The 15660-nt window shown below is 52.9% G+C and overlaps 2 protein-coding genes across 2 annotated transcripts; both read right to left on the bottom strand.

Annotated features, from left to right (window-relative positions):
* Positions 1–4910: 4910 nt before the first annotated feature.
* Positions 4911–5820, bottom strand: LOC103187423 (E3 ubiquitin-protein ligase RNF186). The gene has a single exon (XM_007906913.2). The coding sequence runs from the start codon at positions 5649–5651 to the stop codon at positions 4980–4982; it is 672 nt and encodes a 223-aa protein (XP_007905104.2). The 5' UTR covers positions 5652–5820; the 3' UTR covers positions 4911–4979.
* A 604-nt stretch (positions 5821–6424) lies between these two features.
* On the bottom strand, positions 6425–14562 carry otud3 (OTU deubiquitinase 3). Its single transcript, XM_042343796.1, has 8 exons — positions 14291–14562; positions 11861–12009; positions 11165–11277; positions 9442–9564; positions 8692–8838; positions 8433–8529; positions 7261–7448; positions 6425–6962 (listed from the first exon to the last, which is right to left on the bottom strand). The coding sequence occupies exons 1-8, from the start codon at positions 14560–14562 to the stop codon at positions 6801–6803; spliced, it is 1251 nt and encodes a 416-aa protein (XP_042199730.1). The 3' UTR covers positions 6425–6800.
* Between the last annotated feature and the right edge of the window lie 1098 nt (positions 14563–15660).

The following is a 15660-nucleotide window of genomic DNA, read 5'->3' as shown; positions in this document are numbered from 1 at the left end:
CGACTGAGCCAGGCCGGTACCCAATGTTATCAGCAGAATTCCTGGACTCACTACAGGTACAGCTTCGCTTGAGGAATTTGGGATAATTGTGAGGTATGTAGCTGCACCTCTGGATCAGTTACCTGTCTGATAAATCCCCACGCATGACATAAATGCTAATTAAAAGTGGGTTGATCCAGCGCAGATTGGTTTTGATGTCTGGGTCTATCTGGAGTCGGTTCACAATTTTCAGTTTCTACAAGTGTAAGGAGTATTATTATTGTGGAGTTCTGCAGCGATGTGGTTAGAGCCCTCGCCTCACAGGCGAGAGGACCCAGGTTCGATTCCAGGGCAGGGCGAAACCTTGGGCAAGTTTCCTTACCCCACACACCTCTGTTTACCTAACAGTAAGTAGGAACCTGGTTGTTAGTCGATTGGCAGCTTTCTTTCCGGGGGTAATAATCCCACCCAAAAAAATTGGTTGACTCAATACAATTGTTGGTGGGACACTATTGCGTGCTGCGGCATTTCACCCACGAAATACGCCATCAATCCACTTTATACTATATTCTGTGAAGCGCTTTAAGACGTCTCATCCATGTGATAAGACACGACATCAAATGCAAGGATTATTATTATTATTAATAATCAGTTTTACCGCTTCAGGTCTCGTGTCTGGCTGCTATGCAGATCAAAATCTCATCTGTCTTCATTGCAATCAGCTTTTCCTGCCTTCCTTAAGTGGACAGCTTAAAAGCCAAGAACTGAGCAAAACATCTCTGGCTGTAATGGGCTCTCAATGGAAGGAGAAATAACAGCACCATCCTGTGTCCTTCCCTTTCCCAGAAGATATTTGATTAGTGTTGATTTTTGCAGCAGCTGCTGACAGATGGAAACACACACACACACATACACATAGGTTCAATATGTTGCCAAGGCTTTAACTCTTCCTTGGCTCAAACGGCTCAGTTTTTGTACATGTTCTACATCAACATGTTAAACCCAGGTCCTGTCTGTGCCTGTTCAGCTGAGTTGTAAAGATCTCACGGCACTGTTTGAAAAGAGAAGCGAGTTTCTCTCTCGCCCACAGGATACACAGTCGCTGGGGCGGGCCGAAACCTCCGAAACCTAGGGCAGGTTTCCTTACTCCACACGCCTCTGTTTACCGAGCAGTAAGTAGGAAATTGGCTGTTAGTCGATTGAAAGATGGTTTTCCGGGGGTAATAACCCCTCCACAAAAAAACGTGGGGTCACTCTGTTTGTGGGTGAAAGTCCCCACTGTTTGTGGGGACTTTCACCCACAAAGTCTGCTGCCTTTCACCCACAAAATCTACAGTCACTACACTTTACAGTGTATCCTGTGAAGCGCTTTGAGACGCCTCGACGTCGTGACGAGGCGCTGTATCAAATGCCAGGATTATTCTTATTATTGATCACCACACAGAGGTGGGTGGGTGGCAGAACCTGTTGAGGACAGGACCAGTCTGGGTGTGGAATGCCCTCCAGGGCTGACCACTCCCTGGCATTATTGGCCGCAGACGGCGACTGGCGGAGGTGGGCAGGTCGGTTTCGATAGGACGTAAGAGATGTCAGGTTGCGTGAAGCGTGTCTGGCTGTCTGTGTCTGTGTCTGTCCGTCTTGTCTGTCAGTGGGAGGCTGATGTGGGCGCTGGTCCCTGGTTCGAGTGGGCGTGTGTCTATGTTTGAGCGGGAATGCGGCCACACTTGCGTGCAGCGTGGCTCCTGCTTGCCAGGCGCTGCGGGCACACGGCCAAGGGGCCGATGCTGGGGCCGTGTGGAGCGCCTGGCATTCCTTCCACCCCACACATTCCTTGAGAGCTTGACATTCCTCTTCTCCACCACCACCACCCACCACCCCACCCTCCCCCCGCACACACACACACCCTCTTCCTCCCCATCCCTCCTCCTGAACGGCAGTAAGTTCATCTGTTGATGGTGGCAGTAGGAGGGTCACAGCTATGGTGGGGGCGAGGCCACGGGGGCAGTGGGGGTTTGGGGGGGGGGGCATGGGGGGAGGAGATGTGAAAGTGAGTCAAGGGTCTTCGATTGACCGGGAATTCACAGGATTCCCTGTAAAGTGTAGTGACTGTGTGTTTCTGTCAGCGAGAATCCCACGTCACTCTCTCATTGCCAGTGAGCTGGTGAGGAGCTGGACATTTGTCCAAGGGTCTGCGTTCAACCCCTGACTTCTATACCTCTCCCCACTCCCCCAAACACATACACACACACTCCCTCCCCCCCCTCCCTCCCTCTCCTGTCCTCTCCCTTCCTCTCCTCCCACCTGTGCAGCTGAAGCCCTGCTTAGACTTGTCGCCTTGATGAATGGCCGTGAATTAACAGGCGACAAAAAGCAAAGCAAAGAGTGTACAAAACAAACAGCTGCTTTGACAGTGGGGATAATGTGGGTCTGAAACTGCGGTCAAGATATACGACCAACTCTCTGCGTTATTCACCTGTTAGGAAGGATAACGCGTTGCCACAACTCCACGGAATAAAGGACAGTGAGACAATGATAGCGAGACGGTGCCTTTCGGGTATGTGGGATCTTCCACAGTCTTTGGTTTTTTTAATAAAAAATAGCAATAATAAAAAATAATAATAATAATTTTCGACACGGAGGCTTTCGCGTCGGGAGGACGTCTCAAAACCCTTCCACTGTGAAACAAGCGCTTTAAGGCATCCCTCCTGTCGTGATTGGTTGCGCACTGTTTTCGACTGTGTCTACCTCCCCCCTTTTCCCCTGCCCCACCCCCACCCCCGCAGACGCTTGTTGTTGTTGTCGTTGTAAGTTCTTTCGGGAAGCGTTGTTGGGTTTCTGCTGCGTTTCTTTTCTCCGATATTTTCAAATAAGCCGGACATTAAACGGGGAGACATTGGTCTTCAGGCTAAGAAATCGGCTGCCGCGTTTCGCCCACAAAATGCGCGGTCAATTCACTTTGCGGTCAATCCTGCGAAGCGCTTTGAGACGTCTCGAAGACGTGTTGAGGCGCTGTGTGTCAAATGCAAGGATTTTATTATTATTATTATTATTATTATTGAGACCAGGACAAATTTGCGGACTGGGAGGTGGGCTTTGAGCACAATAGGGACGTGACGTGTCAGGCCATTAACTGGGTGATGGATTGGGGGGGTAGGAACAGAGGAACATCTGTCCCAATGTGTCACGGACCGAGAGTGAGTTTGCCCCCATATGGTCCCAGCCAGTGCTTGTCTCGGACATGCTGTGCCCACACTTTAGCGACATCTGGGGAGAGTTGGAGGTGGGGGGGGGGGGGGTTGGGGGGTGGTGGGAGGGGGTCAGAGAGACAGAGAGACTAAAGCATCATTAACTGACACCATAGCAACAGTACGCCACCACGGGAGAGAGAGAGGGAGAGAGAGTCAAGTGGAGAAGCATCCCACTGCCATGGTAACGAGCTGCCATAAAAGAGTATTCTTGAGCATCTTGGCCTTTTTTTCCCACTGTAACATTATCAGCAGGTAAACCTCAGCCTCAACTCTGTCCCCCGTGCTCACAACAGGAGGGTGGGGGGAGAGGAGGGGAGGGAAGGGGCGGGTGGGGTGGGGTGAAATCCGTAACGACATTCACACCAAATGGCAGATAAATGCTTCCCAACTTCAGGACTGAGTTACGTCGGGATTCCTGACCGATTTCTGGACAGGCCGTCTGAATAATAATAATGATAATAATAATTCTTGCATTTGATCTAACGCCCGATCTGTGAAACGCCCCAAAGTGCTTCACGGAATATACTGTAAAGTGAACGGAGAAGCCAGAAGGATTGGGATGATTTTTTTTTTACACACACTCTCTCTCTCTCTCTCTCTCTCTCTCTCCCCCCCCGCCACCACGACCCTGTTCCAAACAGGTTTGTTGGGGGAGTCTGTCCACCCCTGTTTGCTGGCTCGGGTGTCCGCAGCTGTGATTCAGGGCTGTGTGACAGATGAACCCATCACTCTGCCAACCCAACAAAGCGGAGGGAACGTTCTCAGCCCCCGGGGTCCCAAGTTGGCTCTAAAGACAGGAATAGAGTACAGGATGGCCGACAAGCCACCCAGCCACACGGATTTGCTCTGCCTTTCACACTGGGGGGCTAAAAGGAGGTAATTAGGCCCCTTCTGTCACGTTACCATAACCGGGGAGGAGATCACCCCCCACCCCCCAAGAGAGGAAGCTCACAGCCCCGGCACACTCTGCTTTGGTGCCATTCCCGTGATGAACCTCCTCTCAGCCCTCGAGGGAGGCAGCAATACTATTAGCAGCGCCTGAGCACGTTGTTCAGATGTCTCTGAGCGCTAGGCAGAAGACACCGTAAGGTGGAGTGACTGTGTATTTTGTGGGAGAAATGCAGTAGCTAATTGTGCACAGCAGCGTCTCACAGAGAGTCATGGATTGAATGACCCATTATTTTTGGTGAGGGGGTGCGGTGTGATTTGATTTAGCGCCCAATCTCTCACTGTGCTTCACTGTCAGGGGGAAACGACTGTGATATTCTGCGCCCCACACACACACCCCCTCCCACCCACCCCCACTTTTGCGCTGCACAAAAACATACACAGTATATCATCTCCCATAGACCACATCGCATATGTTACACGTGATTTTAAACAGAATAAAAAGCCTGGATTATCGTGCAATTCATTGTGGTGAAAACGGTACCCGAGTCCGTTAGCAGTATGCCACACAGGAGAACAGGAGGAGGAGGGGGAGAAGGTGGAGGCCATTCAGTCCCTCGAGCCTGTTCTGCCATTCTATTAGATCATGGGCTGATCTGTACCTCAACTCCAATTACCTCCCCTCACTCCATCTCCCTCGATACCCTGACCCCCCCAAAAAAAGGAATAGCCACCTCAGTCTTGAAATTGATTTCAATTGATCCAGCATCCACAGCCTTTCGGGGATTGGTGGGTGGGGGAGTGCGGAGTGGGGAGAAGGGGAGGAGATCTTAATTTAAAATCTTTACGCTGACGTTGACCGGGTCAGTTGTTGGTCGCGGGGAGACACGGACAGTTACAGTTGCAGGATGCGCCCAGTCGTCTGTGGCCTCTCTTCTGACAGCAGCTGTAGAGCAGGGTTAACGTGATGAGGGCACTGAGCGAGCCCAGCACCACAGTCACCCAGACGAGAGACGCTTTATTGACGAAATACTGGACCGCGAGCACGATGATCAGGAAGAAGATCAGGGTCAACAGGAAGCGCTTGGTGGCGCTTTCGGCACAGCCGGCGAGCAAGATCTCGCCCTGGTCCACGTGAAAGTCGAGGTCCTCTCTGACCTCCGGGACTTCGCCCCCGACCCCGGCGTCCGCCATCGGCAGAAGCAGGTGCGGAACGAGGAGTACCTCGGGGACGGACTCGGGGAAAGGGCACGTCCTCCTGGAGAGTAGGTCCACGACCCGGGGGTTGTCCGGCAAGTTGGCCACGGAAGCGTCCAGGGCCAGAGTGTAACGCCTGCACAGAGGGCAAGGCACCACCCAGCAACCGTCCTTCTCCTCCAGGATGACTTTGAGGCAGATGGCACAGAAGCCGTGCTGGCAGGCCAACAGCTTGGGCTTGCGGACAAAGAACTCGTAGCTGTTGAAGCACACGGGACACTCCAGCTCCGAGAGAGCCACATCGCCATCTCCATCGAAGTCCACCTGCGTCTCGGCCATGATCTTAAACCCTCCAGACCCCGGCCCAGCTCAGACTGCCCAGCGAGTGCAGCCCGATCTCTCTCTCTCTCTCTCGAGACAGAGAGAGGTCCAGCCACCACCCTAACCGAACTCGCAAGCGTTTATTTTATGGCTCCGTTACGTCAGGCCTTGATTCCCGCATTCACGTGACTCCAATAAATCAAACAAAAACTGTGTGTCTTACTGTTGTGACGTTGGCCACTGCGCTATAATCCAGGAGTAAAGTGTAACTACATGGAACGGCTTTATGGCATTGGTTGACAAAGTTCAGCTGGATGTTTGAGGGTGTCACTCGTGACCAATATTTGTCAACTCTTCAATCTGTAATGCTGATAATCTAGTCGAAAATACCAACATTTACATACCTTTGTGGGGTCCCCGTAACGTAGTGTTTAGAGCCCTCGCCTCGCAAGCGAGAGGACCTGGGTTCGACTTTACCCGGGCAGAGCAAAACCTCAGGCAAGTTTCCTTACTCCACGCACACAAACACACGCCTCAGCACTTGCAGCAAGTAGGAACCCGGTTGTTAAATCGATTGGCGGATCGCTTTTCTTGGGGTGGTAATCCCTCTCAATTAAAGTAATAATAATAATTTGATCACTCAAATCCACGACTGTTTGTGGGGACGCTGCTGTGTGCAATTGGCTTTCGCCCATAAAATATATGCAGTCAATTCACTTTACAGTATTACTCCCGGAAATCGACTTACTACTGATAATAATAACAGCCTAAACACTTTCATCTCTCTCTTATTTTTCTTGAATCATCACTTTTTAATTGCATAGTGTAATAAATATACAACCTCGGACATGCACATATGCAACCCCTCCTCTGATTTTTCGGTTTTCAACTAAGGATACAAAAACAAACGAAAGGAACAAACACAAAGAGTCCGTTTTTCAAAGGACTTTCAAAAGACGCCGGCTTTTGTGAAGTCAAAATTACTCGTAATTGAAGCAGCAACGGTTACACGGCAGTAAACTTGCATCCCTCTCTTCGCCTCGCCTCTTCTCTCCTCCCCAAGTCGGGCGACTAGATAGTAAAGCAGGTTTCATTCTCAGGTGTGAGTGTGTGTGAGTGTGTGTGTGTTCGTTCGCTGCTGCTCACTCCCAGAAAGAAGGCAGTGCATCAAATGTTTAAAGTGGCGAATGTCTTAACCAGAGTGACTGGTGCCTGAGCCTCTGCGCCTTCATTGTTGCTCTTGCAGTCCAGGAACTTTTGCCGATGCCTTTCCTCCTGCCGTTTCTTCCTCTCCAGCCTTTGCTGCTCTTTTCTCTGCCTGTTTGTCACCTCGGGTTTTAACGAGAGAGAAAACGGCAGATTAATAATAACAACAACAGTCCTTACGTTCGATATGGCGCCTTTTGCATCAGGACATCTCTACTCCACACACACGTGCATGCCCACAGGCTCTCACACACAAACACACACGCGCGCACACAGTTTAACACGCTTTTCATCTAACTCTAGAGTCTCCACGTGTAGGTGGGATGCACGGAATTCTCAGTTGGGCTCGGAAACGCTCAAGCACAGCCATAGGTTTCCGTGCGTGTCAGACTCCCGGCTGACCCAAGAAAAAGAAACATACCTTTGACGGCTTATTCTTGCTTCTTTTGTTGTCCTCCTTCTCATTTAGCGTCCTGTTATTCTCCTTTTCTCCCACGTCGGCTACATGGGGGCCGAAAATCCTGGAGCCGCTTCCGTTCTCCATCCACAGTGGAGACCGACACTGACAGTCACTGTTACAGCCTCTCGTACATGTCTTGTCATCGGCATCTAATTCAGCGAGAGAACAGGGTCACAGAGATTCCTGTCAGGGCAACGGGGTTAGACAACAAGCAGAAGGTGCACAGGAAGCTATTAGGCTATGCCCTCAGCGCCGCGGGACATCCTTCTGACGTGAAAGGCGCTCTACAAATGTCATTTTTGTTGCTGTCTTCGAACAGGGTGATCCAATTGGCGGCCCGCGGGCCAAATCCGGCCCCCAGCCCACCCCCTCCCTCCATTTCACCTGCCCACCCGCTCCCTCCATAAACCCGTAAATGTTATGTTCTGTTTCTGGAACGCAAACACAAAAATGTTGCTTTTTCGGCCCACGGACATTTCTCAAATAGGGCATCCGGGCCTCAGCAGCTAAAAGGTTGGACCCCCGCCCCCCACACTCCCTCCGCACACCCCCTTCTAGTCCAGAAGACCATTTAGAATAATGTTCCGAAGTAAAACTTTCCATCCCAGCAATGCAAAATCTCCCCTCCTCCCCCACCCACCAATATGTCAGGATGTTTTTGGTCAATAAACAGTTGCTGTACTTTGAGTAAATCTCACAGAGCAGGAGCAATAAACAGAAGTATTCACTTTTATGACTGGAACGTACCAGTAAGTCAACAGTCTGTTGTGTGGGAATTGGTCTCCCGAACAGACAAACACCCACCATAAAGTTACGACTCGAGATTGTATCGGAAGCTAATAAAACAAGAGTCACGTAAAAGCGCAGTACAAAAAGCCCCTAGTCTGCTCGCGAGGACTAACTGTACGTTGACATTCGTGCGAAAACATTTGCTTTCATGTCGGGAGGACATCCCAAGGCGCTGGGGGCAAAAAGAGCTCGACAGAGAACGTGGAACCACCTCCCCCACCCCCACCCCAAAAATAAATAAATAAATGAATTAGTGGAAGAGTGGAAATTATATCTTCCTGGCATAGATTCGCGAAAAGTCCTTTTAAATTGAGACTGATTGAGACCAGGGTGGATCCACTCACCGTAATTTGGCAACTCATGCATCTGTAAGATGGCGGCAATAGCTGACTCTATGTTATAGCTTTCCACCTCCAGACTCTGAACAATTAAATCCGTGTCCTGCAAGAAAAGTGCATAATATAACATAATTATATCATACGAGTGATAAGGTGCTCGCATTTGATGTAAGCACCTTATCACTTCACTGAGACATCTAAAAGCACTTCACAGAACATATCGCAGAGCCCAGTGACTTGTATGTGTTTTGAGGGAGAAACTTACCGTGCACCCCGTCGCATTGCGCACTTTCTGAACTGCGTCGTCCACCTCCGTCTCGGTCGGTTCGCTCTCAAAATCCCGTATGTCTTCGGCCCGATAATTGCATGTCGTGTTCCCGTCTTTCTTCTTCGAATCGTCCTTGATCAGCATCTGTGGGCGGGTACACCGAGGTTGAGCGCGAGACAAGAGACCGAACGCAAGGCCCGACCCGCCCTCGAGGTGACAGGAATTGTGTCAAGAAATTCAGAGAAGGTATTAATTAAGTCAGCTATTTGGCAAAGAATTCAGTTGAGGAGGGAGTACAAGAGATGGAGTGGCCTGGGGTTATCTGGTTTATATGTTTTCTTGGTGAGCCCAAGCCAGGTGAGCCAACAGATTTTTCTCGTCTCCAGTTGATGCCTAACAGCTTGAAAAGTTAATGAGAGAATCTTATGGTAATCAATCAATGAATAATAATAATCCTTGCATTTGATGTAGCGTCTTATCGCGTCTTTGAGACGTCTCAAAGCGCTTCACAGAATATACTGCAAAGTGAATTGACTGTAATATTTTGTGGGCGAAACGTGGCAGCCAATTGCGCACAGCAGCGTCCCCACAAACAGTGGCCAAATTATTATTACTATTATTATTTTGAAGGGATTATTACCCCCGCCAGCAGAGAATGTTTTACAAAACAGAAACCGAGTGTTGCTGTTCCTGAAAGTAAAACAGAGTGCAGAGGCTTTTGAATGAAACCTTCTCGGTGGCACCGACCTCTGTCTTTAGATTAGCCGGCGCTTCTGAATTATCGTTAATCTTTCGGACGCTGTCGTAGTGCTCCCCGTATCTGTAGGCGATGTGGAGCTCTGCTGCGTGGCCCTTCCGCGCTCCGGGAACCTGCGGCATTAGAAGGACTGAGTCAGCGCTAAAGGGCTCTCAATGCAGTCACTGAAGCCGTGTTTCTCACACACATCCCCACACACGTTCTCTCATCCGTTGCCAAGAACATTGCGAAATCCAGCATCGAGATAGAGCAAAATAACAATCTTTGCACTTCGATGCTGCCCCTATCATGTCGTCGAGACATCTCCGCGCTCCCGGATGCTGCCCCGCGTGAAAGGTTTACGATGGGAGTAAACAAGGATTATCTTATTCGTTCTATCGGTAAATGAGAAGGCATAAATTTTAAGACGATTCCCCCCCCCACCCCCAAAAAAGAAAAAAAAACGCGAAAGGGAGGTAAGAAAAACATTTAAACGGAGGGTGGTTGGAATGTGGGATTCGCGCTACACAATGTAGCATTTACTAATTCATCAATTCGTTGAAGGAGAATTGAGATTAAAAGGAATTGGTGGGAGGTGGGGTGGGGGGGGGGGAGAAATGCGGGAAAGTGTGACTAGATTAGGTGACTCAAGTGGCTGTGGATGCTGGATCCATTCAAATTTTTGAGACTGAAGTGGATAGACTTATGTTAGGTTAAGGTTTCAAGGGCTATGGAGCAAAGGCAGGTCATTGGAGTTGAGGTACAGATCAGCCATGATCTAACTGAATGGCAGAACAGGCTCGAGGAGCTGAATGGCCTCCTCCTCCTGTTCCTCCGGAAGAGGGCCATTTCTGTGCTGCAACATTTTATGGCCAGTGCGAGATTTGATGGGTCATGAAACATGACACATCATTGAACTTGGATAATTTCCCGGTTTTACTACGCACACTCCCTTTGGAACTCCTCAGCTCTACCTCTCTGGCTCACCCTCTCTCTCTCTCTCTCTCTCGCGCGCTAAATCCCTCCACCAAAAACCAATCTCTTTGACCTTGCCTACGGTCCCCTCCCACTTTGCTCAGTGCCCGACACTAACCCCGCGAAGCCTTCGCTCCGGCACATTATCTTTATGTGACCCGAGCTGCATACGCAAGCTGTTATTGCTTGTTTAATCAACGAGACACCACCCACCCACACGCACTCATGCCAAATCACACTAGGAAGGAAATCCATCGCTCAATTCCAAGCATTTGAAAGATCTTCCACATATATATATATATATAATTAAAAAACAGTTGCAGAGGAAGCCGAGGACAATACTGTATTTATCACTGGCAGAGAACTGGGTGACTCATTCACAACAACAAGGTTTATTCGTGCGCGAGTGTTGTGCGGCTTCCGTTCCCGGAGTAAACACAACAGTGACCATTTTGAGTTTGTACAGCAACCCCACAAGCTGGGCAGCGCTCGACAGTGGCGGGGGGTGGGGGTGGGGGGGAAGGAAGGGAAGGGAGAGGCGGGAGGTGACCGTAGGCACGCTCGAAGAGGAAGTTTTTCAGGCGGGACTTGAAGACGGGGCGAAGGAACGGGGCGAGGACGGATGGAGGGACGGAGGGAGAGTAGGGGCTGAAAGCGCGACCACCAAAAACCGCTGTAGCCGACGTCACCACTTGAGGACCAAAGGGCACGGTCCTGGTTTCCGTGAGCGTGCAACTCCCGAGGCACGGTGTGCGTTACCTGCCAGAGCGGTGCGTTGAGCTGGTGGATGACTATATTCACTTGGGCGTTCCTGGCAAAGGCGACGATGGCATCGTTACCAGCAAACGTACCCGGCTTTTCCAGATTCATGACTAGAAACACACACACACACAAAAAAAACATGATAGGGTCTCGCTGGGAGCCAAGTTCAGCTCTGCCTCACCAATATCCCCATTGGGTTGGCTTATGGCACCTGGTACTATTACCATCCGGGTCCCCCGAGGTGACTGTGCTCCCCCTAAACCCCGGGGTTGGAACCCCCCCCACCCAATCAAAGGCTCTGACTGAGCCATTTGCCGCGAGACAACTTCAGTTCCACTCCAGCCGTGACATTACTGTTCGGACTGCGTCTGCTTCTCAGGCCACCGCACGCCGAGACCCGTCAGACGACCTGGTGTCAGGGCCACAGTATCTGCGGCAGCAACGTTGGGCCAGCCAGCTCCGCAGGAAACAGGGAGAAACTTCCCGACGGTTTACCGGAAAGCTATTGTTCCCGAACCCTTCCAGTGGATCAAGGCGTCAAGAGGAGCATCCAATAATAATAATAATCATGATGATGATGATAACAACAATAATGTTATTAATAATAGCAAGCCTTGCGTTTGACGTAGGACCTCATCACCCCAGGACTTGAACGCGCCCGGCAGGACCAGGGTTGAGTCCTCGAAGACTCACCGTAACGGTCAAAAGGCACCTCGTCCTCCACGAACGGCTCAAAGTCTTCCCTGTGCTTGACCATGTAATCCACTGTCTCCCTCCGATGCTTCAAGTGGTTGCGAGAATGGCCTTCCAACTGGTCGCCAAGGGCTCGAAACAGGCAGTTCCTTTAAGCCGCACGAAGAAATTACATATTTCAATGGGATTATTCGAGCCCCCCCCCAACACCGCCCTCCCGACTCCCCCCTCCATTCCCTCCCACGATCCCGCCTTACCCCCAAACCCCCTTCAAGCCCCCGTTAGTCGGTTACTCACTCACACACGAGTCAGGGAATAAATCAGCCATTGTTTCTCTGACCACAGTGTACCACTCCGGACACCGGGTCCCAGGCACAGACAGGCACCGCCGGGGGTACAGTGCAGTGAGGATGGGGTGACTTGGGGGGGGTATGGGGGAACGGTTTGGGGGGGGGGGGAGACACTGGAGAAGGGAGTGTGACCCCCCCACCCCGCTACCTCTGCGACCTCCTAACCCCTTACCAACCCGCCCGCTCGCTCCGGCCTGCTTCATGTCCCCCGCCTCCTTCGCCCCACTTCAGCCACTCTGCCCCCCCCCCCCCCGCCCTCTGAAACTCCACCCCGCAGTCCCTCCGCCTCACACACCCCCCCCTCCCTTGTCTCCTTCTAGACCCGTCTCACGACCCTCCTTTTGATCACCCTCCTTGGGTGTTGGGGTAATGGGGGTGGGGGGAGAAGGGGTTGGGGTAATGGAGGGGGTGTAGGGGTGGGGTTGGGGTAATGGGGAGGTGTGTGTGGGGGGGGAGTGTTGGAGTAATGGGGGGAGTGTGTGTGGGGGAGTGTTGGAGTAATGGGGGGGGTGTTGTGTGTGGGGGGGAGTGTGTGTGGGGGGAGTGTGTGTGGGAGTGTTGTGTTGTGTGTGTGTGTGGGGGGGGGGAGTGTGTGTGTGGGAGTGTGTGTGGGGGGGGGGGGGTGTGTGTGTGTGTGTGTGGGGGGAGTGTGTGTGTGTGTGGGAGTGTGTGTGTGGGAGTGTGTGTGTGGGGGGGAGTGTGTGTGGGAGTGTGGGAGTGTTGTGTGTGTGTGTGTGTGTGTGGGAGTGTGTGTGTGTGTGTGTGTGGGAGTGTGTGTGTGGGGGTGTGTGTGGGGTGTGTGTGTGGGGGTGTGTGTGGGATTGTGTGTGTGGTGGGAGTGTGTGTGTGTGTGTGGGAGTGTGTGTGGTGTGGGAGTGTGTGTGTGTGGAGTGTGTGTGTGGGAGGTGTGTGTGTGGGAGCTGTGTGTGTGTGTGGGGGGGGGAGTGTGTGTGTGGGGGGAGTGTGTGGGAGTGTGTGTGTGGGGGAGTGTGTGTGTGTGTGGGAGTGTGTGTGTGTGGGAGTGTGTGTGTGTGGGGGGAGTGTGTGTGGGGGGGAGTGTGTGTGGGAGTGTTGTGTTGTGTGTGTGTGTGTGGGGGAGTGTGTGTGGGGGGGAGTGTGTGTGGGAGTGTTGTGTTGTGTGTGTGTGTGTGTGGGAGTGTGTGTGTGTGTGGGAGTGTGTGTGTGTGGGAGTGTGTGTGTGGGAGTGTTGTGTTGTGTGTGTGTGGGAGTGTGTGTGGGAGTGTGTGTGTGTGTGTGGGGGAGTGTGTGTGTGTGTGTGTGTGTGGGAGTGTGTGTGGGAGTGTGTGTGTGTGTGTGTGGGAGTGTGTGTGTGTGGGAGTGTGTGTGTGTGTGGGAGTGTGTTGTGTTGTGTGTGTGGGAGTGTGTGTGTGTGTGGGAGTGTGTGTGTTGTGTGTGTGGGAGTGTGTGTGTGTGTGTGTGTGGAGTGTGTGTGTGTGTGTGTGTGGGAGTGTGTGTGTGTGTGTGGGAGTGTGTGTGTGTGTGGGAGTGTGTGTGTGTGTGTGTGGGAGTGTGTGTGTTGTGTGTGTGTGGGAGTGTGTGTGGGAGTGTGTGTGTGTGTGTGGGGGAGTGTGTGTGTGTGTGGGAGTGTGTGTGTGTGTGTGTGGGAGTGTGTGTGTGGGGGAGTGTGTGTGTGTGTGGGAGTGTGTTGTGTTGTGTGTGTGGGAGTGTGTGTGTGTGGGAGTGTGTGTGTGTGTGGGAGTGTGTGTGTGTAGGAGTGTGTGTGTGTGTGTGTGTGTGTGTGTGGGAGTGTGTGTGTGTGTGGGAGTGTGTGTGTGTGTGTGTGGGAGTGTGTGTGTGGGGGAGTGTGTGTGTGTGTGGGAGTGTGTTGTGTTGTGTGTGTGGGTGTGTGTGTGTGTGTGGGAGTGTGTGTGTGTGGGAGTGTGTGTGTGTGTGGGAGTGTGTGTGTGGGAGTGTGTGTGTGTGGGAGTGTGTGGGTGGGAGTGTGTGTGTGTGGAAGTGTGTGTGTGTGTGGGGGGGGGAGGGAAGTGGGTGTTGCCGGTGTGAGCGGGACCCGGGTGGCCGGTGGCCGGCGGTGGGCGGTGGGCGAGGCCTCTCTTACCCGTCCCCGGGGACCTCGCGGACCCTGAGGCCCAGGGCCTGGAGTTGATTGGCGAAGCTGAGGAACTCGCGCTGTTGCTGCTGTTGGCGCTGCGCGGGGCCGCCGTGGGGGCGGTTCCTCCGCTCCTGGGCCTGGGCCTGGGCCTGGGCTCGGGCCCTGCGGGCGGCGGCGGCCCCGGGCTGGGCCTGGGCCTGGGCCTTGCCGCCGGCGGCGGCGGCGGCGGGTTCGGTCGGCCGGTTGCCCCGACCCCCCCGCCCCTGCTTGCGGGACATGGCCCCTCCCTCCCTCCCTCCCCACCCGCCTCGGCCTCAGCGGGAGGCGGGCGGCATGGCGGCCGGACACCGAGGCCTCGGCTCGGCTCGGGGGGTGTGTGTGTGTGTGGCGGGAGGGTGGACCCCCCTCCCCCCCCCTCAGGTGTGTGTGTGTGTGGGGGGGGAGGGGGGGAGAGGGGGGGAGGAGGGCAGCAACTAGGCCGCACCTCAAGCCTCGGCCTGGCTTTCGGGACGCGCTGAACTCACTACCCCCCCCTCCCCCCCCGGGGCTTTGTGATGGGCGGTGACGCGGCTTCCCCCGCCCTCAGGGCTTCAGGCCGCGGGGAGAGGGGTGGGGGCGGGGGTGGGGGGGCAAGGCCGTGTCCCCGCCTCCCTCACCCCCCCCTCCCCCCCAAACACTGACCCCCAACACTGACCCTAATCACTGACCCCCAACACTGACCCTATATACTGACCCCCAAACACTGACCCTAATCACTGACCCTAATCACTGACCCCCAAACACTGACCCTAATCACTGACCCCCAAACACTGACCCTAATCACTGACCCCCAAACACTGACCCTAATCACTGACCCCCAAACACTGACCCTAATCACTGACCCCCAAACACTGACCCTAATCACTGACCCTATATACTGACCCCCCCCCAAAACTGACCCTAATCACTGACCCTATATACTGACCCCCCCCCAAACACTGACCCTAATCACTGACCCCCAAACACTGACCCTAATCACTGACCCCCAAACACTGACCCTAATCACTGACCCTATATACTGACCCTAATCACTGACCCCCAACACTGACCCTAATCACTGACCCCCAAACACTGACCCTAATCACTGACCCCCAAACACTGACCTTAATCACTGACCCTATATACTGACCCCCCCTCAAACACTGACCCTAATCACTGACCCTATATACTGACCCTCCCCCCAAACACTGACCCTAATCACTGACCCCCAAACACTGACCCTAATCACTGACCCCCAAACACTGACCCTAATCACTGACCCTAATCACTGACCCTATATACTGACCCCCCCCAAACACTGACCCTAATCACTGACCCCCAAACACTGACCCTAATCA

Source organism: Callorhinchus milii, unplaced genomic scaffold, assembly GCF_018977255.1.
Source record: "Callorhinchus milii isolate IMCB2004 unplaced genomic scaffold, IMCB_Cmil_1.0 Scaffold24, whole genome shotgun sequence".
NCBI classification, from domain to species: domain Eukaryota; kingdom Metazoa; phylum Chordata; class Chondrichthyes; order Chimaeriformes; family Callorhinchidae; genus Callorhinchus; species Callorhinchus milii.
The sequence above is the reverse complement of the archived record's forward strand: the minus strand, read 5'-3'. Positions and strand labels throughout refer to the sequence as shown.

Excerpts from the sequence above, each read along its gene's own strand:
- LOC103187423 (XM_007906913.2), bottom strand. The coding sequence starts at position 5,651 with ATGGCCGAGACGCAGGTGGACTTCGATGGAGATGGCGATGTGGCTCTC.
- otud3 (XM_042343796.1), bottom strand. The coding sequence starts at position 14,562 with ATGTCCCGCAAGCAGGGGCGGGGGGGTCGGGGCAACCGGCCGACCGAA. Across the intron at positions 8,839-9,441 it reads CGGCTAATCTAAAGACAGAG|ATGCTGATCAAGGACGATTC; the intron begins GTCGGTGCCACC and ends ACCCGCCCACAG. Across the intron at positions 7,449-8,432 it reads GCATGAGTTGCCAAATTACG|ATGCCGATGACAAGACATGT; the intron begins GTGAGTGGATCC and ends TCGCTGAATTAG.